This window comes from Drosophila persimilis, unplaced genomic scaffold, assembly GCF_003286085.1.
Source record: "Drosophila persimilis strain 14011-0111.01,24,50 unplaced genomic scaffold, DperRS2 tig00002300-arrow-arrow-pilon, whole genome shotgun sequence".
Taxonomy (NCBI): domain Eukaryota; kingdom Metazoa; phylum Arthropoda; class Insecta; order Diptera; family Drosophilidae; genus Drosophila; species Drosophila persimilis.
In genome coordinates this window covers 11,932-35,665 of record NW_020825661.1, presented here as the reverse complement: position 1 = coordinate 35,665, position 23,734 = coordinate 11,932, and the positions used below count along the sequence as shown (strand labels likewise).

The following is a 23,734-nucleotide window of genomic DNA, read 5'->3' as shown; positions in this document are numbered from 1 at the left end:
AAGAAAACCTTATTGGAAAGGGTTTAGATTTGTGGGGACAGTGGAGGCAGGAAGCGTTTCCCGCCCCATAAGGTATATGTATTGTTGAGGGGAGCGGGTATGAATTTAGATTGCAGTTCTTGCTCGATTGGTTTTCGCTTTGGCCTTTGGAAAATCGTATCCTTTTTCTTATTATGATTTTTCTTTCTTTTTTTTCTCCTTATTTTTCTCCCTATGTTTTCTTTGGTTGTCGGATCACATTCTCAGAGGATGAAAACTCCTCGTCCAACTCCAACAACTCCAACAACTCCTACTCGCGACTGCTGCAACACCAACAGCTACAGAAGCAACTAATTACAACATCAGTGATAGCAGCGAGCAGAGCAGTGGCAGCGGCAGAAAGAGGCAGTAGCCCAAACTCTCCAACGTCTCCCGTCAAATCTCCCACCTCCACCTTCATTCTGCGGGCGAACGCCAGTGGCGCGGCCCCAACCTTGATCCATCAGGCTGCAAAGCACAAACTGAGCAACGGCAGCGGCAGTGGCGGTGTCACTAGTGGCGGTGGATCGGAGATTCCGCGCAAATATCTGCTGGTGTCGGATGGCAAGGGCAGTGTCTACCCGGCGCCAGACAGCGGCACCAGTGCGACAGCGGCAGGAGGCTCCACCGCTATTGCATCCGCGGCCGCCTCCGCCTCCGCCTTTCTGTTGGGTGCCATCCATGGGGTAGGCGTGGGCAATGCCATTTGGCAGGAGAGTCAGCGGCACCACCCCCAGCACCAGCAACAGAAGAATGTCCTGGGGAAGACAGGGATACCACTCACCCCGCCACCGATGCCCACACGCAAAGCGGCCGACACGAATGCCCGTATACGCTCGTACTCACTGTCCTCCCATAAATTTTCAGCGCCCGGCCAAGGCGACAGCCAGCAGCACCACCACGCACTGGGCTATGTGAATGGCGGACGGGGGGTGGGCGGCGCAAGCAGCTCCTACCGCCAGCCCATCAATGTCCAGGCGGCAGCAGCGTCGATAGCCAGCAGCTCCTCCGTTTCGACATCGGCGCCAGCGGTGGGATCACAGCTAAGCCACGGCGGACGGAGGCGCACAACCAGCTCCAACAGCAACGGGTGAGTGCAGCAGCTCTAGCAGCCGCCATAGAGATAACCAATTACTAATGCATTTTGCGATTCCACACGAAAACCAGAGCTGGGACTCGGGAGGTGCACAACAAGCTGGAGAAGAACCGTCGGGCCCAGCTGAAGGAGTGCTACGATCAGCTGAAGAGGGAGCTTCCCATGGGGGACGAGGATCGCAAGAAGACCTCCAATTTGATAATACTCGATACGGCCCATAAATATGTCAAGGTGGGTATCATTAAACCGAATGGTATTGAATGGCAGGGCATTTTTTTACTACTCGTTCTTTTTGTGATCGTTTTAGCAATTGAGGCAGCGGGATCGCGAACAGGAGGCGGAGGCGGAGCGTCTGGCCAAGCAGAAGATTGAGCTGCAAAAGCGATTGAATAGCTTGAAAAGGGACACCGACCAGCAGAGCATTCCACTGAATGAAAAAGGTACAAACGGACGGATTTGCAAACCGATTTGCAAACCGATTTGCATTGCATATTGCGCGGGATGTAGATCAAATTTAGCATATTCTTGAGGTTCTGCCAATCGGATTCCGGCGACCTTCATGTGTTGCGCAATCATCTCACTATCTCTCGCTATCTCTGTCTCTTTTTTAGCCGTTTGCCTGGCGGCCGGCTCATCAGCATCCGCAACAGCCAGTGGACGCAACGGAACAACCATACTGTTTGATGCCACAACAGCCTCTGCCTGTGCAACTGGGGTAAGAAGATGCGCCCGCCCCTTCCCATAACCGATCGATAATCTATATATCTATATCTCTGTCTCTGTCTCTGTTTGTTTCGTGCAAAACATCAGCTAACAACTGTGATAAGCAAAACGAATGCAACAACACCAGCAGCAACCGCCGCCGCCGCAGCAGCAGCAGCAGCAGCAATAGTGGGTGGAGGATTAGGAGCAGGAACCAACTCCAAGCACATCTCCTCTGCCAGTGGGAAAGCTGTGGCTGTGTCTGTCGCTACTGCTGGAAACCACTTGATCTCCGGTAATGGAAATGGAACCGGAAACGGGACCACCACTGGAACAGCCATCATGACAATTAAGAACGGCAGCATTCTGGCCATCTCACCAACGGCCATCCAGCATAACTCCCAGCAGAGCAGTCCGGCGGGCAGTCCCACGAGCGTGACGATGGGTGCAACCACAACACGTGGTTCGCCCACACCATCGACGCCGTCGCCTTCGCCCAGCTCCTCGTCGAGCGGTGTCTCGTCGTCGGCCTCATTCATGAGCTCCTCATCATCATCGTCGTCCTCCTCCTCATCCTCGTCGTCGTCGTCCAGCTCATCGTCAAGCTCCTCATCGTCGCCCTCACAGACGACCGCGCATCTATTGGGATCGCGCAGCGTTGGCCTCAAGTATCATGGGGCCGCAGGCGGCCCTGGCACCGCCCTGAATGGAGGCGCCACCATAGTGGCAACCGCAGTGCCATCAGCTGCGGGATCAGCGAATGGTAAGTGACACAACGTTGCTGTAACATTTTATGTTTTCTAAACTCAATTGTCGTATTGCGAATTTCAATCAGGCTTCCATCCGGCGGACAAGGATCGTAATTACAATTTCTTGATGCTCAGTGCTGGCACAACGGCGCAGTAATTTTGTGGAGGAAGCAGGAACAGCCAACAGTCAACAAACAATTACAAAAACTATAACAATAAAAAAAGAAACAACAACAACAACAACTGCAACAACAGCAACAACAACTGAATTGTGTGCAACAGCTCCCACCTTATAAAATGTAACAACACCAACAAAAACTATGAGAAGATGAACTAGAAACCAATGAAATAACAAATGATGATTGTTCTTCAAGAATCTTCTAATTTTCTTTGTCAACAACAACAACACTTGGCACACACACACACACACACCACACACACACATCGATTTCAACAAAAGCAAACAATTACATTTGTTGCAACAACAACAAACAGTTCCGCCCAACATTTAGCATCGATTTTGAAAATCATTGTGTAAAAGAGAGAGAGCAAAGAAAGATAGATGAAGATAGAGGAAAGGTATTTTTTAATAGATGATTTTACACCGAAACAAGCGACAACAGCATCAGTGGAGAAAACAAACACACACACACACCAACAAAAAATTGCAACAACAGGAAAATGGGAAAATATAAGAAAACTACAACAACAATAAACAGCAACATGTGCAACAATAATCAGCAACTCGCCACAACATTTGCAACAATAATCAGCAACTAGCCACAACATTTGCAACAATAATCAACAACTAGCCACGGCATTTTCAACAATAATCAACACCAATCAAGACCAATCATATGAAGAACTATCAACAAGAACAGCAATAAAAAAAAGAAACATCAACAAGAGGAACAATAAAAAAAAAACACCAATAACAAGAGGAACAACAAAAAAAAAAAACAACACCAACAAAAGGATTAAAAGCAATGAGCAAACAAAAAACACGAACAACAATCAACAGCAGCAGCAACTTTACCAGCAACAGCTTTGGCACCAGCAGCAACATCATCATCAGCAATTTCAACAAGAGCAGAAACAACAGAATCTTCAACAACAGAGCAACAAAAAATTCACACACATAAACAAATGCAAAAAAAAAGCAACATTTATATATACTATATATATATAAATAATTAAATATAATGTACTACTTTATAGCCTAGTAAAGATCTAGATCTATCTGAACAAAAACACCAACACCAACAACAACAACAACAACAACAACTAAGAGTAGAACATTTAATTGTAAACGAAAGAGGATTAGAAATTGTAAACCAAAATGCGCTGTTGTAACAGAAACCACCAATGGGTAACGCTTTATAAATATACACACACACACACACACTTATATAATGTATATGTATACATACATACAACCTAAAAAAAAACAAAACAGGGGGAGAAACCACACAACAAAATGATTACTTATAATGATTAAAATGTAAAACGAAAACGAAAACAAGTTTCCAAATGATGCAAAACATATTGGTAAGGCATATAGATCTATATACTATCTATAGAAAAACACAAAAAATCCTTTTGTAGTCTCTACTCTTGACCAAACACCAAACGAAGGAAATGATGTACTCATTTTTTATAGCAAAGTAAAGAGAATGAGAGATAGAGAACGGATAACGAGTACGCGTAACAGCCAACAAGGATTACTTTTTTTACTACCGCAAAATGACAACCAACTATTTATGTGAGAATTCTGTTGTTTTCTTCTCCTTTTTGTGTGTCTGGAAACGAAGCAAAAATCAAATCAATAGAATTATACAAATAAATTATAGAGTATTTTGTGTGTTTGTTATATCTGCGTGTGCAAATACATTTAACCATAGAATTTATTGCATAGCCCTCCCCCCCCTCCCCATATATGTATATGTACATGTTTGTGTATGTGTATGTGTAGAACAGCGATCGGCCAGGCTGGCACCAGTGAAATGCCAGCTGTCGATCACCGATCACTGGTGTAGAACCCATCCCTAGCATAACGAAAGATATGTGTGTAGTACCCGTTTGAATTAGGTATTAGAGCATCGTAGCAGGTGAAACCAAGGTAAGACAAACACTGGCATCGTCGTAGACATTGTGTAGCTAAATGTGTAATAGTGCAATAAGCTAAGTACCCTCCTCTCCCGCCAGGCCACGCGCCCATTCTAGCTGAAAGCTGAGCTGAAAACTTTCGCCCGAACTATATCTTTGAGCTATCAGATCATCTTTCAGCCCCGCTTTCTGCTCCCGTTTCGGCTAGACTGTGCGCGAGCCCTTGGTATATATACAAACCATATCCCATATTTATCCATCCCCGAACCCCGTTCCCCAACCCATTTTCAATCGAAAGTTTTATATATATTTTGTAACATTTTTCCGGTATGTTTTCTTCACGATTTTCGAAAGACACGAACGAATGCATATGAAGAAGACATAGGACAGACATATGTATATAATGTTAGCACAGTGCGTTTCATAGCCATGTAAGCTGTTTCTATAGCTGTGCAACGCACTGTATGTGTGCGAAAATAGTAACAACATTTTACGGTAGTAAAAATCACAACAAATAATGCCACCATACGCAAAAACAAAAACAAACAAAACTTTTTTGATAAAAAAAAAACAAACAGTTTTAAAAGCTTATAAAAAAATATTTATATACAAAGAAAAATGAGAAAAAAAACAAAATAGAAATAGGCAAAAAAAAAAACAAAAAATAAAACAAACAACAATTATTGATTTAAGCAAAACAAAAAAAAAATCAAACAAACTAGACAAAAATCTGTAAAACTAAAAACAAAACTAAATGTTATATTTTGGAGCATTTTTTTCAATGTGTATGTGTTAGAATATATATATATATACATATATGTAGTATGTATATCTAGGGACGAAACAGATGAAGATGAAGGGAGAATTGATAAAAGTATTAGCAAAAGATATGTCCTGGAACAATAACGAAACGAAACGAGAGACAGCCACCAAAAGAAGGAGAGGGCATTCCTCCGGAATTTGCTGTTTCTTTTAATGTAGCGGCAATGAATATAAAACTATATATCATCTATCTATATATGTATGTATGTAAGTACATATATACTTATATATACAGGAACTAGTAGGGAAGAAAAGAGAGAGGTACGGAAAGAGTTTTTCAATATTTTGTAAATACCATTTTGAAAAAATAGGCTTTTTCTTTTACGATTAACAATAAAAATACCCAAAAAAAAAAAAACAAAAAACAAAACAAAATATGGACAAAAGAGTAACGAAAATATACTTCATTTTTTATACAGATTTTCACCGCAAATGAGACGAAAATGAAAATTATTTTCACACATGAAAGAGTTTTTACTTGCAATGCAAATAAAAAAACAACAAACAACAAACAAAAATAAAAGCTTAAAAAATCGAAAACTAACAAACGTATGGAATATATATGTGTATGTGTATGTGTATGGATTGTGTCTGTGTAAATGTTTTTGAATGTAAACTGTAAAATGTTGTAGTTACTGTGTAAGCTGTAAGAGGAACTGCGCCCCCGGGATATAGTTGTACGATCCACGATACAATATATAGGCCCCTGTCTCTGTTTATTACTTGATTTCTGTTACTAATCATAAACGCAATTGTATAAAGAATAATAAAAACAGACAAGTTTCACCGTTTGAGGAATCGTAACCCTAAATCGTAACTAGATTTTTTAAGTTTATCTTCTTTAATTTATGAAATTCTTTCATTTACAAATTGGAAATTAGTTTTTCGAAAATGTTTTTTTTTTCACGTTTTTTTTTTAAGTTTTATTTTTAAGTAGCCAACCTAATACTTTTGTGTAATTCGTACTAACTAAAAAAAAAAACTACAAAAAACAAAAGCAGCAACAAAACGATTTCATTTTAGAATTTTTAAGCCTAACTTAATTAACTATTAATTTCTATTAAAATTTTTTCTTTAAGTTGAAAATAAAAATCATCGGGAGTATTGCAAATTATAATTATCCACAAACAAGAAAAAAAAAAACACCAACAAAAGAGAGAAAAAAAAACTCGACAAAAAAATTATATTTATAAAGGAGAAAGCTGACAGCAAACACAACAAAGAAAAACAACACGAAAAAAAATTATAAATGTTTAAAAGCAGCAAAAAAAAAAAACAAAACAAAACCAGAAGTAAACGAGAGAAAACCTTTTTAGCTGTAAATGTAACTTGTAAAATTAATTTTAAACAAAATGCATAAACAAGCAAAAACAAAAATAAAAAACAAAATGAATTAAGGCATCAACTACAATGGATATAAAAAAAAAAGTATATATGAAGAACGGATCTATATATTATATATAAATGTAAATGTGTAAAGAAAACAGAAAATGCGAAAAAAATAAAAAAAAAATACACAGATTTCAAAGCAAAAACTTGGAACAATGTGTTCTACAAATTGGGGAGTATATCATTTCTTTTGTGGACTCGCCAAAACACGGAGGAGCTCGAGCAGTGAAGGGAAGGAAGACCAAGGAAGACGGAGCATAAGTCCTGAGACATTTTTAAAATGGAGCATGCCCATCGTATGGGAATTCCCAGCACTCTACAGAATGAGATCTGATCTCAAGAGCACTCCTCCACAGATATGGCGGAACAAGACTCACCAGTGGAGTAGGCGCTTGGCGGTATAATAATATATGTGCAGGTATTGTACGAATAATTTACTTACATATGTATTTCATGGGTGTCGTAACCTGTTGATCGATCCAATGGGCGATGGCATCTTAGACGGAGACGGAGGCAAAAGATATCTGATGGTCCGTAGATAAAGATATCTAAAGCTTCCCTGGCATGGCACGTCCATATTTCGTCGGAGAGACGAAGGGAGCTGCCTGACGACCAGGTATATCATTCGATTCATTCCCCATTTTGTGGGTACTTGATTGATTAAAAGTAAAACTAAATTTCGATTGTTTTTGTTGGTTTTTTTGTTGTTGTTGTTTGGTTTTTATTTCTCATATTTTTCGGTTTATTTCTGAGTCAAGCTAAACGTACGCTCATGCAATCGCCATTGCAACTCTCGTAATCATAATTTATGTATATATATATTCATATAAAAAAAAATGCGTTTTGTTGCTGAATTTTATTTTTTGGATATACATATGTATGCGTGTGAGCGAGTGTTGGTTTCTGAATGAGAAAGAGTGTGCTTGAACGTGTATGTGTATGTGTATGTGTGTTTGTGTGTGTGTGTTGTGTCCGTGTTTGTGGGATTAGCAACAAATTGTCACGAAATTTGACAGAAAGCATTAAGGGTAGGGGTAGGAGAAGGTAAATGCTTGATACAAAAGTTGAACCATCCATCCATCGATCGATTGCATATATAACTTATATATTTAATAATAATAATTATCATAATAATAATAGCTTAAACATTACAATACAGAATGCAGTTTTACAAAAGTAAACAAGCAAATCAATTGGGAGAAATTGCCATATGTATCTATATAGTTATAGTACGTGCATACATGCGTATGTACTCGTATTGGATGTATCTCAGCGTTACAATACAAAAGAAAACAAGAAATAAACACTGTTCAAGGAAAATCTCTCAAGCTTGTCAAAAATATAATTCGTTTCTCTAGTTTTCTCTGAATTTTTGCATTTGTTTTTGCTTTGTTTTTGTTTTTGTTGTATGTATATCTATTTCTATTTGTTTTTTTTTTTTGTTTTTTTTGCTTTCCGTTTAGAAAATTACAAAAATTGCCTTAAAAATTTGTTTCGTTTCATTTCATTTTAATATTTAATAATGGGAAAGTTTCTATTTTTCCGTTTCTATTTTTTTGTTTAGCAATTTCGGTTTTTTTTAACTATTTATATTTTTGTTGTTGTTTATTTAAATATATATAGAAGTATTCATAAAAAGCTTTTCTGTAAGGTTTCTTGTTTGTTTTGTGTGTGTGTGTGTTTGCATTTCGCTATTTAAATTAAAAATTATTACGAAAAAAAAACGAGATATTTATAGTGTTTAATGAATTTCATAATTGGTTGTTTAGGCTTCTAAGATTGATTATATTTAATAAGTTTACGCTTTAGGCTTGTTTTTGTCTCAATTGTCGACTAAAAAAATTTGTTTAAATTAAACAGAACTTGACTCGAAAGGAATTTTCATGACGGCCGGCTGTTAGATGCGAAAATTATTTAGTTTGTTGCCTAAAGAAAAAAAATTAATATATCGTTTATGTATTTTACAATGCTCATTTCTTGCTTGGATTAAGTGTTTTGCGTTTTTCGTTTGGTGCGGAAAATCATTTTGTTTTTCGTGTGTTTGCGTTTTTTGTTTATTCTTTAAGTTAATTAATTATTAACATAACGTTATGCTCTTTGTTGAAGGTTTTATCCGTGCGGCCGTTGTTGTTCTTGCAAGTTGTTTGCTGCTGCATTTGTTGTGGTTGTTGTTGTTGTTGTTCATCATGTGGTAGTTGTTGTTTGTTGGTTGTTTCATCTTACAGCAATTGGCAGCAATGAGAATTGGGCTTCGGCGGCTGTTTCACGTCCGTCTGACGTTGTTTTTTACGCGATGAAATATCCCTGATTAGATCATAAAATACCTAAATCGAAGGAATATATGCATAAAGAAAATACATTAATATCATTCAATTCGTTTCTGTTGTTGCTGTTGTGTTGGGGTTACGATTTCTTCTCTATAAGAAACAGAAATTTTGAAAAGTTTGCTAAACCAAAAAAAGATGTATATAGAGAAAAACGAAAGCAAATTTTATACAGGACTAAGAACAGAGTGAACCAAAGGATAGGTTCCTAAAGTCTCTACCCAAAAACAGGGCAGATACTTTAGATACCATTACTTCATCCCACTCCGGGTGTTAAGGTGGGTACAGTACGTTTCATCAGCATAAAACCCACTGTACACACATCATTACCGGAAAATACCAGAAAACGAAAGATCATCAAAGTAGGAAGAAAACCAAGAAACCAAATTAAATCTAAAGAAATTTCAGGCACAAAATTTAAATATAAAAAATAAGTGTTTGTATAGGTATGTCGGTGTATGTACATTTTTGTGCGTGTGTGTGTGTGTGTGTTAGATCTTATACAAAAAGTCTTAGATCCTAAAAGCTCTGACAAAAGAGAAAACAAATGTCTGACCATGAAATACAGTGGAACCTGCTTTAGCGCCAAAAAGTAAAACCTCTTAGGGCCAAGGAAACAGAAGAGAAATTCAGTTTTAGGATCCCCGAACAGCCCATGGTCTGTCCCATGTACAGTGTAAGCAAACAGTGCTGGTACAAGCTTTCTGGCCAAAGAAGTTCAGTGTTGGAAAAGAGCTTTTGTGGTTAGTTAGTTGTGTTTGTAGTGTTGGCAAACCAAATATCATGATTAAATGAAAGTAAAAAAAACAGAAAAAAAAACGGTTAAAGGTTAATAAAGGAAAGAAGAGTGCTTAAAGCCAAAAGCAAACGGCAAACAAGCTAAAATTGTTGGGTATATTCAAGATTCAAGCTAAAGGTTTAACCAAAAAAATCTATGGGTTATTGTATTATATATTGGTTATTATATGTTGGTTGTACTGTATTTTGGGTATTTGTAGTTTTATTTATTTATTTTTTTTTTTTGAATAGTAGTGGATTTGTATGCACCTAATGCCTAAAGTAGGGTACACTTAAGTCTCCGCTTCTTGCATCTATCTTTAGCACGCCCGCTCGTGGCTTTCGAATCTTCGGTTTTTCGTGACCTTATCTCGCGCATCAAATCAAAAAATACCTGCAATTGTGGATTTAATTGGGAATTAAGTCATATACAGAATCAGAATCAGAGAAACAGCATCAACAATCAGCCTTTACAATTCGTATGTGAAAAACTTATATTTTATACAAAAAATATCAACAAAAAAACTTAAAAAAAAAAACAACAACACCAATACACAAACACATCATCTACGGCTTGTGCAAAAGAGAGAGAGAGCGAGAAAGGGCATTGGTTTTTTTGTATTTCTTGGAAATAAAACAAATAAAATAAAAGCGGCGCAACGACATCGAAAGCTTGGCAGCGAACAAAAGCTACGCTATATGTTATGTGGTGCCTGCTCCTGTTTTTTGGGTAAAGCTTTAGCTGCGTCTGTGTTTGTGTATTGCTGTGTGGGTTTCTGTCTGTGTGTGTGTGTGTGTGTGTGAATGAAGAAAGAGTGGCGGCATACGTATCGCGACACTTTACCATTTTCTATATTTAATTTATAAACTTAAAATGAATTTAATTCCTAGCACAGCACTCCGTCTCTCCACTTTCCACCTACGACAGTCCGCTACATCTCTCCAACCCATTGGATGGATTGGATTCTTATATGCTTGAAATATTTAAGGCCTTACCAGGGATGGATATTTATACGTTTTAGATGAAGTTCTACCTCGATCATTAGATCATTACAAATGATCGAAACTCGACTTGAGCCATACTGTTTTCTATATTCAAGTGTTTGATAGAATTTAAAGACATGACTTATGTTCTATTGTACAATTAATACCCAAATCCGTTGTTGTTCGCCATGCCTATCGGACTTCCTCAATGCTAGCTGCTATCAGCACTAAAAAATAGTACACCCACACAAATTGCTTGGACAGTGGAAAGAAAGCCTTGACTGAAGTGCATAAAGATAGATTAAATATTTTTGGGGAGAGATATAACATGGAATGAATCACATTTCCTTTCCGATCTCGTTATGGGGCCCTAGATTATGCTAAACTTAGGGAACTTACTGAAACACAGCTTGTTTTCCTTTTGGTATCGGATCTTACACTTAAAATAATCTTAAATTGTTCTCCAAGTAAGTTCTGACTATTGTCAAACGCAAAGATAAGACTTAAATGAGTGTTTACAATAATTACTCATGCCCAATGATACGTCGAGTGTGCATTTTCCTTTTCATGTGTATGTTCGTATGGCGATTGTGGGGGTTTCTAAGGAAAACTGTAAGTGTCTGTTGGAAGAGGGATTTGCTTTAATGCCAGAGCAAATCAGAGCTAGGTGGGTCGTTGGAGAAGATTCAGAAATAGCCCTAAAAGACTGCCAAGCAGTCAGCGTAAATCATCGTAGAAATTAGAGAGCTCTAAGATATATACCATCTATAACTTTTGTTAATAACTATCAAGATCTAGGGATCTATGGAAAGTCTTAGATTGGAATAAAAATCTTTAAAAATTGCCGCAGATCCCAGCCAATCTGTGGGCTTCCTTTGCCTCCTTCCTTAAATTGTAATTTGTGGAAAAACCAAGAAACACACACAGAAATGCTTGGAACTTAAATTAACTTAAATTAAGACTTTAACGCTCTTTGTGCATATATTTTGTGGCTTGCGAAAGAGTATTTCGTATTTCGTATTCGTATTGGTGTTTGTTTATTGCGATTGCAAGTGCAGGTGTATCTGGGTAGCCTGTAACTGTGACTGTGGGCCCCCTCTGGCGATGGGGTGGCCGGGGGGGGGTCTTTAACTGAAGGAGGCATTGCCCTCACCTTGTCGACATTCTCGCGCGTCTTGGCCGAGGTCTCCACGTAGGGCACCGCCCACTGTTGGGCCCTCAATTGGCACTCGCTCAGCGGCACCTTTCGCTTGTCATTCAAATCGCATTTGTTGCCCACCAGCAGGAACGGTATGCTCTCGTCATTCTTCACCCGCAATATCTGTTCTCTGAAAAAGAGAGAGAGAGACACAGAAAGAGAGCCATTAGAGATATGTATATATATACGTGTGTGTGTATATAGATAGGCTTATCGTATCTGCTAATGGCAATGTTTTTTTTTTTGTTTTTTTTTTGCAGGTGAGTCAGTGCGTGGCTACGCGACAGACAGGCACTCAAACACTCACCGGAATACATATATATATACCCATGAGATATGTATTTGCAAACCGGTCAACCCCTCAGTGTGTGGCAGGTCCCAGCCGCTAAACAATAATACCTAGATATGTACCTAGAATTCTAAAGGGTTCGCGTTTCCCACTGAATGTTTAGAACTCAAATTAGGTCAAAGGGGAAATGGAAATGGGAATGGGAATAGCTGAGGCAGCGGCTAGAGGGTGCCCTGAGAAGGCACTGAATAAAGTGTCCTCTGTAGAGAATTCGTGGCCAAACCCCTGAGGAATGCTTTCTACACAGAAAACCATACGAAAACCCCTTTAGATTGCTTGAAATTCTTTGATAATAACAATACATATTTGCCAACAGCAGAATGATAGCGACAAGCATCTTTATGAGACGCAGATGCATTGCACATGCCACCGCATGGGCCTGTGTAGCCCCCTGGTGTCTCCATAGAAACAAACCCGGGTGCTTGTGTGACTAATTAGCAGCAATACAAAAAAATGTAGAGAAAGAAAACCGCTAGCGGCTGACACTCGGTGTCAGACTCCCCTTTCCCCCTTTCGCCACCGGTTCACCCTCTTGACACACTCACCTGAATTCCTGCGTGGCCTGGAAGCTCTCATCGTCTGTGATTGAGAAGACACAGAGGAAACCCTCGCCGCTGCGAAAGTAATTATCTCTGATGGCGGCATAGTCCTCCTGCCCAGCGGTATCCAGTATATCTATTTGTACTTCCTCACCGTCCAGCACAACCTAAAAGCATATATACAGAGTAGTATTTAGGATCCAGCGATGGGCGATGGGCGATGGGTCATCGTCTTACCTTTTTCCTATAGCTATCGGCCTTGGTGGGCTCATAGTCCTCAACGAATTCGTCGTACATGAACTGCAGTGTGAGGGCGGATTTGCCAACGCCGCCGCTCCCCACCATAATGACCTTGTGGAGCGCCGGTCCGACTGTTGGCTTCTTGCTCATAATGGCGGGTTATCCTGGCTCTCACTCTCTCACACAATCACGCCTTCTGCAAAGGAATACAACAAATGTGCATAAAAATGGAGTGAAAAATCTATGGGATAGAACCCTTAGATCAAGTTGAATTTACTAATAAGGTGACGCCTCTTTAGCACATTTGCTCTCCGTCGAGGGTCCATCCGTTTGCCATCTCCTTTTAGCGCTCGTCTCTCGGAGAGCCGAGAGAGCGTGTTGATGGTCCTCAGCACACCGGACGACGGCAAGTCAATCTGTTGCTGCATTGAACGTTAACCTTTTGCCTTACATCAGTGCTCGACAGAGTCGGTTCGGTTCGGTTCCGTTCGGTTCGTAGTTTTCTCTTGCTGTCGTTTGTCTGGTTTGCTTTCTTGGCTTTCGGCTTATGTAAGCCGGCAATCGACTGCCTCTGCCAATTGGTGTTTTCTTTGACACATATACTCTTTCCAGAGGGTAACATCAGTCACTTATAGAAGGCAAAGCAACGATCCCAAAGGAAAGACCAATTGTGCAATTGCTTATAACATATTCATCGCTCAAGATGAATGTTTAAAACTTTACAGAAATAAGGGAAATGCTCGTGCTTCGGTTCGGGGGTTGGTCTTTTCCAGGGTGAGTGGTCTTCGGTTCGTTTTTGTGGCACACAGCTGCTGCCTCCATCTAGGGCTTGTTGTTTCTTGTTTTCCTTTTGTTGCCATTTGTTCGGTTGTAGCAAATGAAGCATAAAATGAAAAGTTCAATGAACCAAACATTTACACATGCCAAATGGCACGGGGCACGGGGCACGGGGCACGGTGCAAGAGGAAGCAGGCAGCATAATGCAGACCAGGCCAAAATTGTACACCACTCTCTCTCTCTCAGTGTGTGGCGCATTGGGATACCCTTTTTGAAGGGGAAGCTCTTTTGTGGCAGCGAAAGATTGCGAGTATACGAGGAAGGGTATCCCAAGTGTCGGTCATTGTGCATTGGCCGCTTGCAATTAGCCTTTTGTGCCCCAAACAACAATAGATCCAGCAGCCATGGGCCCTGCCATTGTCTGCGTCATCGATGGAGGCCATAAATTGAGCCAAAAATTACGCATTGAAGGAACATTTCAGAAAGCGAATGAAGCCAATAGGTTGGGCCAATTGGCTTATGGCCAAATATTCCACACAGTTCGAGAGTTCAAACAGGGCAAAAATAATAATAATAATAATAATAGTATCGCACTCTCTAGACCAATGGCAATGAGAGATTCGAGATTCAGCCGCAACCTTCGCTGCTGGCATATCAATTACTGGCACTGGGGGTACAGTTGCGTTGCAACCGCATTAACCAACACTGGCTACAGATATATTTCAAATGCAAACGATATAGAAACCAAATGTGACAGCAATACACCTAAGCTGTAGTTTTTGATGTAGGAAAGGGAAGCAGTAGTAGCAGCAGGTACAGTTGTGTCCATAGCTAGTATCCTCAAAGAAACGACCGTTTTCACTCGCTTAAACATTTGTCAAGACTTTCAATTTGTTGGGCACAATTGCCAGAGTGGCTCTGGGGCATGGCAATGACAGCAACAAGTAGCATAGAGTGCATGCGGCCTGGGGCCCGGTCTCGTATGAGTAATCGGCGCAAAAGCTGGCAAGTCAATCAATTCGATGCAAGACCCCGACACTTCGTTCAGTTAACAACAACGAAACGATACAATGCGATAAAACGTATTCCCACGCCCAAGTTTTTCGAGCAGGCAATTGAATTATCAACAAGATGGAAAAACTGAAAATAAAACAGGAAAAACAGCAACAACGCAACAGCAAACGTGTTCAATTGCAAATGTTACTCATACGCAACGGTGTGGAAAAACTGGTGAGAAAGCTATAGAGCCATAGAGAGATACAGACACCACCTATGGGGGATACCCTTACCTTCAGCCATAAGATATCTATTCTATGGGATTCCCTACTGAAAGCCAGGTGTTCAAACACCCAAATGAACTTCCTTGATGCCTTCTGTCTAATCTGTCTGATCCAAACCAGTACATATGATTATTCTTTATGATTCTGGATATTAAAAAACACTAAAAACCTTCTCGGAAAAGACAGTTCTTCTGGAATACATATCCCACATTCAGGGCCTTAAACAATGAATTGTAGCCGTTCGCTTAGGGGTAATACGAGTAGTTATGTACCATTTTGTAATGCTAGAAAGAAAATCACTTAACAGGCAATAATTACATTGTTTTTTTTTCTGTTCAGATTAATCAAGTTATTGTATTTTTCTTTGCGTGTGTTTCGAACCACTTTAGATCAGTGTATCCGTGTGTCTGGCATTCATTCTTCTGGGAATTTGCAGTTCGTGCTCCTGCCTTTGCTTCTGCCATTAGTTTTGATTGAATTCTAGCCTCTGCCGTTCGGCCAAATACTGAATTTTGCTGATTAGATTATTATTTAGCCATTCCATTCGACTTATGGGCCAAGGTTGGGCCATATTTTCGCCATATTTTCACAAAAACCACAATCGTAAAAAGAATTTAATTGTTTTAATCAAAAGAAAAGAAAAGCGAAACACAAACTCAAAGCTCATGAAAAAAGACGTCTAAAGAAAAACAAAAAATACACAAATAAAAAGTACAAAGCGAAAGAGGAGATCTGTCTGTCTGTCTGTCCATTCCATATACAATTTGGAAACCCAAAATTGAGATCGGTATAAACAAATGAACGAGACGAGATTTTCGAGAAAACATTTTCCCAAATGTTTAGTATTTGCGGAAATTTCGTTTTGTTACCCCCAAATACAATGCGCCGTCAGGGAAAACACATCACACACGAATGACGTCATTCGTTTCTTAACTTTCCAAAATGGAACAAACATTCTGCGTGTGGTTTCCTCCATTCATCCATCCCATTTGGGGTTTAAAATTGCATCTTCTTTCATCGTTTTACTATTTCATTTGATAGTTTCTGGCACGTTGGATACACTGTCCAAAGTTCCCATAAGCAAGCGGTCACATATCCCATATTATATGGAAAATATAGCCACAATAAACTCTTCGCTGCAGGGGGATGTGTTTTCGGCTGTGTATTCGTTTGATTGTAACGATTCCTACGAGTCTTTCAGCCCCATAATAACACTTTAATCGTAAACGAAAAATGATGATCCCTTTCCACTTGGATTTCATTTCTTTTGCTAATAATTTAGTTTGCATTAAGCCAAAAGCATTTCAATATTTATTTGCTCTCAATTGATTTTTAACAGATCTCTCTAGACATAGAGCTGATCAAGTTTTTCGCAATTGGAGGCAATTTTCGTGCCGTTTACTTAATTCTTTTTTTGGATACTCCACATTATAGGGGGGGACGGGGCCTCCAGCCTCCGTCCGGTTTGTGTTTATTACTCATTCGCATGGGGGTCGTGCATTTTTCCCCCATTTTCCCATTCGATTTTCCTCCACCTTGTGTAGATTTTGTTGGTGGTTGTTGCAAATGACGTCATTGTGTCTGCGTTTAGTTTTGTTTTTTTTTTTTGTTGGTTGGTGGTTCCTTTGGTTAGCATTTTCCATGGCCCTTTCTTTCCCCTCCCTTCTGGCGGTAGTACGTTCCAGGTCTAAGTTTTGTGGGTGGTTACTGAAGCGTGATGTGGCATGTGCAACTACGTTTGGTTTTCTTTTTTTTTCGGGTGGGGCGGTGAAGGAGTGAAGAATCCAAGAGTCTGAGAGTTTAATGTTAAAGGTGCACGAAGAGAGTTTACCGCTATTACGAGTTCCCACAGAACGCCTGGCCTTCTCTCTCTCTCTCTCTGCAGCGTCGTGTGCTCTTTGGCTTTAATTTCTCTACTGTGCTCCATTAGTGGAGTCGCATTAATGAGCCCTTGCGACCCACGGCCCACCAAGTTCGTGTTACATTTATCATGCTTCAGGGTATGCCTCCAGTGCTTCTAACATTTACAGGTTCCAGGCTGCACATGGGTCCAGGAGTTATCCCTTGAGGATTTCAGTACTTCAAGCTATTGCCTGCCGGCTAAAATGTACCCTAAGCAAACGGATACATTCACGCGTTGGGCCACCATTATTCCGAGAATGTTTCGGCTAATTGGAACTACGGCACACGGTTTTCAAAATTTAAATTAATCATTTATTCTGAGAACTTAACCATTAGCTACTTGTGTATCTTGTATCTTAAGGGTTAAAGCCTTCTGTGAGCCACTGACAAGAGTATAAGAATCTTTGTGAAGATTTTGACAAATCTTTGTACTATAATCGGTTAGGATACGACTCTAAACCCTAGATTTATCTTGTGTATTCCATAGAAAGTACTGTCTGTCGTTTAACCATTTTTTTTTTTTTTTGGATGTACTAAAGTCTAGGTATTTGATTTCCTAGAACCTCTGCTTGTGTATCTTTCAAGAGATCAAATGATGGATCTGTTTCTTCGGCATATGTATCTCGCCCGCCGTCTTTTGGATGTCTGCTTTGGATCATTCTTTTGTTTATTTGTTGTTTTCGTTGTTGCTGTTTGTGGTCTAACAGTTTTTCTCATCTTTCAGCGTTGCGTGTGCCGTAAATTCATGTCAGAGTTCCATGTTCCATGTATCGTCTTCCTCTGCTCTTTTGCTTTGCTTTGCTTTGGATTTTCGCTAGGTTTCATTTCGAAGCCTAACTGTTAAATTAATGAATTTATTTTGTATTTATTTCAGTTGTTGCTGCTTGTTGGTTGGTTGACTGCCACCGCCGTCATCCCACCTGCCAGCATTTTGCGGTTTGTTGGCTATAACCTTGAAGCTATTTTGTGGCCAACAAAGTTACAGTTAGCGCAAACGGGAAAGAGATACATATATGTGGAGGAATAGAGCACTATTTACTGGAAACCACTTTGTGTATTTATGAACCGCACAGCACAGGTCTCGGGCAAATGTTTATAATACTCGCGGCACTCGTTTAGGAAACAATTGAATGGCCCAAGAAATATTTTGGGATTATTGGGATGCTCTACAGAGAGAGAGAGAGAGAGAGAGAGAGAGAGAGGTTCTGGCAAAACAGCTGATTTTTCTGTGACGTCATGCAGTCGAACTTCTCTTTTACGAGCTTCCATACAACAAAGTTTTCTATACAACGAATTTATTTCTTCAAAAAGGAATTCTTCTTGAGATTCGCCATATGGAAGTTGCACTGTATTACAATTTATCCAAAAAATATCGCATTACATTGTAAAGTACAAAAATGGAAATCTTTCTTTATTTACCAAAGGATTTTTGATATTTTAGTTCACTGATCGGGGATCCCTCGGGAGGAATGGCATGGTGGAAACGTGTTTAGTTTGGGGTCCTATAAAGTCCTTTCATGTTCGGGGTGTTTCCGATATTCCATGTTGATACAGATATGCTTTAAAGCTTCTTCTTCTGTATTAAAAACATTCCCTATTTGTAATTTGTTAAATGCCACACCCTCGTTGCGGCCCCTCTCCAACGTTGAATGATTATTCTGTGCTCTTTTATTTTCAACGTTTGCCAAATGCCAAGTTATTTTTTGTGTCTCTTCTGTACCTCCTCCCATGCCATTTATTTCGCTGCGCCATTTGCAATCTTTACAGTTGCAATAGCGGCAGAGCAGAGCCGCTGCGCTGCGCTGCGCTGCGTCTTTTTTGCATTCTCCATAGGAGAAGAGAGAGAGAGAGAGACCGAGAGAGTAGCAGAGGCAGAGGCAGTGGCAGAGGCGTGATTTTGTTAAACTTCCGCACAAGATTAAGTTCAATAAACCGCCACATGTGTGTGTGAGAGAGAGAGGGCGAGAGCACTGCACTGGAGACAGTTACAGTTTTACGCACAGACGTATCTCTCTCTCTCTCTCTCCCTACAGAGAGACAGGTTTGCTTTGAGTCAATATTTTGCGTATATTCTTGGTCTCGATTTGATTGTTTTTTTTTCAACATAGGGTATGCAATGATTCGACCACCATGCCCCCCCTTCGGAGGGCAGACATTCCTTCTTGTTTCGCCGCCGCCGCCTTGTCATCAACTTCTTTTGCGCTCATGTGGTGCGGTGCTTGGGCTGTGTGAGAATTTGTTTTTGCCTGCTGCCTGGCATCATTAAATGCAGGTCTCTTCTGTTCAGAGAGAGGGAGAGAGAGAGCGCGGTTTACAGTTGCGTTCAACAGAATAGTAGCACTAATACACACACACACACACACATGTAGCTGGAACTAAAAAACACGACACATTATTCACATATATTTCACTGCACATATACATATGTATGTATATTCCACTGCTAGCCACTAATATTCGCTCCGCGGCTGTAAGTGCGAGACGGGTGTTGTCTTTTTTTCATTTTTTTTTTTTTTTTTTGCTTATCTCGTTTTGTCAGAGATGCCGTTGGATTAGCCTTTGGTTCAATGCACTTGAGCCAAAGCGGAATGCAAATAAATAATCTACACACGTGAAAACCAAAAGAGAAATGCTCAATGCCTGATGAATGCGCTCTCTTTTCGGGTCTTATAAGACCCTAAAGCGAGTTAGCGGACCATCTTGTATAATCCCTTTATTCGATTGAACTGCTTGCTGAAGGATATGTTTTGAGGCATGTTTGACATGGAAACTTCATTTTTGTGACTCACATGCGAGCATTAGAAGCGAGCCAAGGCATGCGTCAAAGCCTCTGACAATGCCCCTGTCAGCTCCCCTATCTGTATGCCGCGCAGTCGCGTGTGACGACGCTTTCAATGTCAAGTAAGGGGAATCGGCGGCATCTGTTTCAGAATCTCTTCTTATATCCTATACACAATGTCGTACAAATACGAATACGAATATTTTCAATGTTATTCGTATTCAGAGATTTGTATCGTATCGTATCGTATTCCATTTCCCTGACTTTGAAAAAGTGTTTCGCATTTGTTTCTTGTATAGGTTGGATACAAAACTTTCTTTGGACCATAGGCAGGAAAAACTTGTGCGTAGAGTCATGTTGGGGAACAAGTTTGATTTGCCCATGGCGATAAAAAGCCTAGAGGTTCCAACAGCGAAATAACAACTGAATTCACACCAAAAAAAGGCATACAAAAACCGAACACAATGCGTGGGAAGTGTTTTGCTGAATGCAGAGGATAAAGGAGGGGCGGAGTGCTGAGCAACCATAATTAAAACCTAGGCAGAGTCAACCTGTGATAAAAGATCTTTCAGAGACGATAAAAACACACACACAAAAACCAAGCAATAAAAGCTTCGAAGAGAACCCATGCGAAAACCTGTATATATACTGTAAAGTTGGAGTCATGGAATGCCAGTTGATGATGTAACTACTGCTATTCATAACAGCTGTAAAATCTTGTTGGAATAACAACTGATCTTCAATCTTTTTGCTCTACAAAACAGAAGCAGAAAAGTCTTTCAAGCCCTAATAGACTTTACCTAAATCTACGAGTAGTTCTCTCTAATTCTCTTTGCTGACGGAACTCCCATTAGGCACGAAATTAGACCAAATCACAGCTTGATGGCTATAAATTAGGCTAAGTTGTTGCTGGTTTGCTTTCAAGACGCTCATTTGGCGACACAGAACAAAAGATACTCCAACGAACTCTCCGCGTTCCATAATGATGATTCAGTATTCGGTTTTGTTTGTTCCTCTAGGTATTATTGTTAATCTATTCAAAAGACAATAAATATTGCCACTGACAGAAAAGTGTGTCTTCCAATCAACATTAAGGTTAAAGTTTACGATTCCCACAAAGGAATCCAATTCCAAGAGCAGGTTCTTCGAGCTCTCACTTATCTCTGACATACTGTTCCCAATTTGCAGCTCGCCAGATCCGATAAACAGTCTTTCGATTAAGTGATGGGAAAACCCGAAGCGAGAGTCACTAGGAGGAACATTCCCATAACCGAACGGACACAAATTAGTGGGCCATAGCGCGAAGGGTAGGGTATTTATGGTGTGTACATGTACAAAGAAAAACATAAAAATGCTCAAACATAAAATCAAAGACAAAATTGAAAATCAATGAACTCAATAACGGTGTTTTGGGAGCCTGCCTTTGCGTCTGGGTCACCTCAGTCTCTCCCTCTCTTTCCCTCTCTATCTTTTGCTGTCATCGCAGCAGAAACAGTTCTCGTGTGTGTTTTTTTGGGTGGCCTTTTTGGGGGGGAAATTCAGAACGCATTATTCGCATAATTCCCATTCTCCCTCCATTCGCTTTGCGCTCTTTTGCGACGCTGAAAGCTTTTGACGCCCCTTGGTAACCGACCAAACAACAATTAGTAGAAACGAAGGAGGGCGGGAGAGAGGCACGAATGACTGTGTTTAGTGTGTGACACACAAAAAACAATGTTGTATTTGAGGATCGTTAACGGTGAGTCAGATCTGAGACAGCGAGAGAGAGAGGGAGAGAGAGAGAGACCACAACAAATTGATGGATTGCAATTGAACTTGAACTTGAGAGAGAGAGACAGAACGATAGAGAGAGTGAGGGAGGTAGCGAGAGGATAAGAAAACATAATTGAAAACTGTAAAACGCAGATCTGAAACCCATTTGTAGATGTGTGTCATGCAGCTGGCTCCGTAACGTAACGCAAACGTCTACGTGAAGCCAGAAGCGTGATGAAGATAAAGATGAAAACCAGAAGAAAAAAACAAGCAACCAAGAAGCGTGATAAAGTTTGTGATCATGATGATAAAACGTTAATGTCAAAGTCGGTTGCTGATTAGCGAGAGAATCTGAAAATTGGCACGTCCCAAAGCGCCATAGGAGATGGCGTGGGGGGAGGTAGGCAGGAAGCCTACCGACGCGACACGTCAATTTGGAAATTTTCGCAGAGAAATATCAGAAATGTGTCGGCTTTCCCCCTCCATAGGCCACGTTATATTTTACATCCTAACATCAAAAACTATCAAAAAAACAGTATTTTTAAGGGGGTGGGGAAGCATGCGCCAACCCGCAAAATGCGGGCGGTCCCTCTGCCAGCACCTTGTACGCCCTCCCGCAGGGAATGAGAGCCGCCGCAGACGAAACGTAAAGAGCGGGTGACTGCGTGTGTGTGTGTGAGAGTGAGAGAATAAGGTCAAGCGGGGTGCGGCAGCAGAAGCGAATATTTCCGCTGATAGCCGTTGATAAAAAGCCTCTCTCCCTCGTTCTTTTTTGAATGAAAGAATAGCCGCCCCAACCCCCCCTCTCTTTCACTCTGTCATTGAGTGAACAATAAGCGAATATAATTTTTGATTTAAATATTCAACAAGAGCAACAAAAACGAAACGAACAAGAGAGAGTGAGAAATTGTGCAGAGAAATTTCACTTTTTTTTTGCTATGCATTCCGTTATACATTTTGGGCTTGGCTTCTTTTTTTTATTATTTTTTTTGCCTTTTGCTGTGCACGCACACATACACATACGAGCGTCCAAAGCCAGACAGAGAGGGGAAAGGTATATTAAACGAAGGTGGGGCATTCCCGAATCGCATACATGTTGTGTCCCACCTCCGGTGCTGCGTGTGTGTGTCCTGCACGCACTTACAAACCCTATGAGGGGATAAGCGTGAGAGTGCACTCTGGGGAATGCCTCACCTTGTATTAACACACTTTGGAGCAGGCTGCTGATGTCGCTGCTGCCGATGCTTTCTTTGCAGGCGACTGCGGCGCTGCCTTTTTGGCGGTTTTTACAAGAATTTTGTTTGTCAAACAATTACCAATTCTAGCGGGAATCAACCGTCGGGACAGGCATATGGCTATTAATCAATTAAAGCCATCACACACACACGAGCAAACGACAAATGTTCGTGTAAGTTTTGTGTTTGCAAAAAAAAACACAGAAAAAGAAAGTAAAAAAGTGTTTACACTGCGCTGAAAAAATTTAATTACACACGCACAAAAATCTATACAGATGCGTTAATATACAAAAATATTAACAAAATTACAACTATATGCGTAATGACTTTTTTTGTTTTTTTTTTTATAGCTGCGCCGCTTTTGCTCTCACTCTTTCACGTACTTCTCTTAGGATTCGCCGCTGCTTTCCTCCTGTGACTTTGTGTGTGTTTTTTAAACTGCACTTTTGATCAACAATGAGACCACAAACCGTTTTTGGGCGAAAAAAAATTCGGGTGTTACAATTTTACCACAATAATATTATCTATTATTATTTATTTATTATGTATTTTTTGCCGCGCCGCGCAACTACCGCCGTTGGATGAAATTTTGATAGTCGGCCTGCTTGTGAGCAGCAGTGAAATATACCGAAATACGTCACAATTTTCAAAATATACCGTACAAATACTGATGAGTTATTTGTATTTAAGTTCCATCATATTCCTTGTTTTTGATA

General features: G+C 40.3%; 2 protein-coding genes across 5 annotated transcripts; one reads left to right on the top strand and one right to left on the bottom strand.

Annotated features, from left to right (window-relative positions):
• Positions 1-317: 317 nt before the first annotated feature.
• LOC6599331 (mucin-21) lies at positions 318-3,009 on the top strand (the record flags this gene model as incomplete). Its single annotated transcript, XM_026994370.1, has 6 exons — positions 318-1,108; positions 1,186-1,345; positions 1,422-1,554; positions 1,726-1,829; positions 1,925-2,579; positions 2,652-3,009. Coding segments are annotated over 6 exons (1,914 nt in total), but the record flags the coding sequence as incomplete, so codon positions are not given.
• A 5,451-nt stretch (positions 3,010-8,460) lies between these two features.
• LOC6599332 (ras-related protein Ral-a) lies at positions 8,461-23,582 on the bottom strand. Of its 4 annotated transcripts, none has more exons than XM_026994374.1 (5): positions 23,402-23,582; positions 13,291-13,489; positions 13,060-13,220; positions 12,121-12,295; positions 8,461-9,206 (listed from the first exon to the last, which is right to left on the bottom strand). In XM_026994374.1, the coding sequence occupies exons 2-5, from the start codon at positions 13,441-13,443 to the stop codon at positions 9,102-9,104; spliced, it is 594 nt and encodes a 197-aa protein (XP_026850175.1). In that variant the 5' UTR covers positions 13,444-13,489; positions 23,402-23,582; the 3' UTR covers positions 8,461-9,101. The 4 variants fall into 4 exon arrangements, with proteins under 4 accessions (XP_026850175.1, XP_002024575.2, XP_026850174.1 ...); XM_026994373.1 differs by lacking the exons at positions 8,461-9,206; positions 23,402-23,582 and adding exons at positions 10,194-10,377; positions 13,571-14,222; XM_026994372.1 differs by lacking the exon at positions 8,461-9,206 and adding an exon at positions 10,195-10,377.
• Between the last annotated feature and the right edge of the window lie 152 nt (positions 23,583-23,734).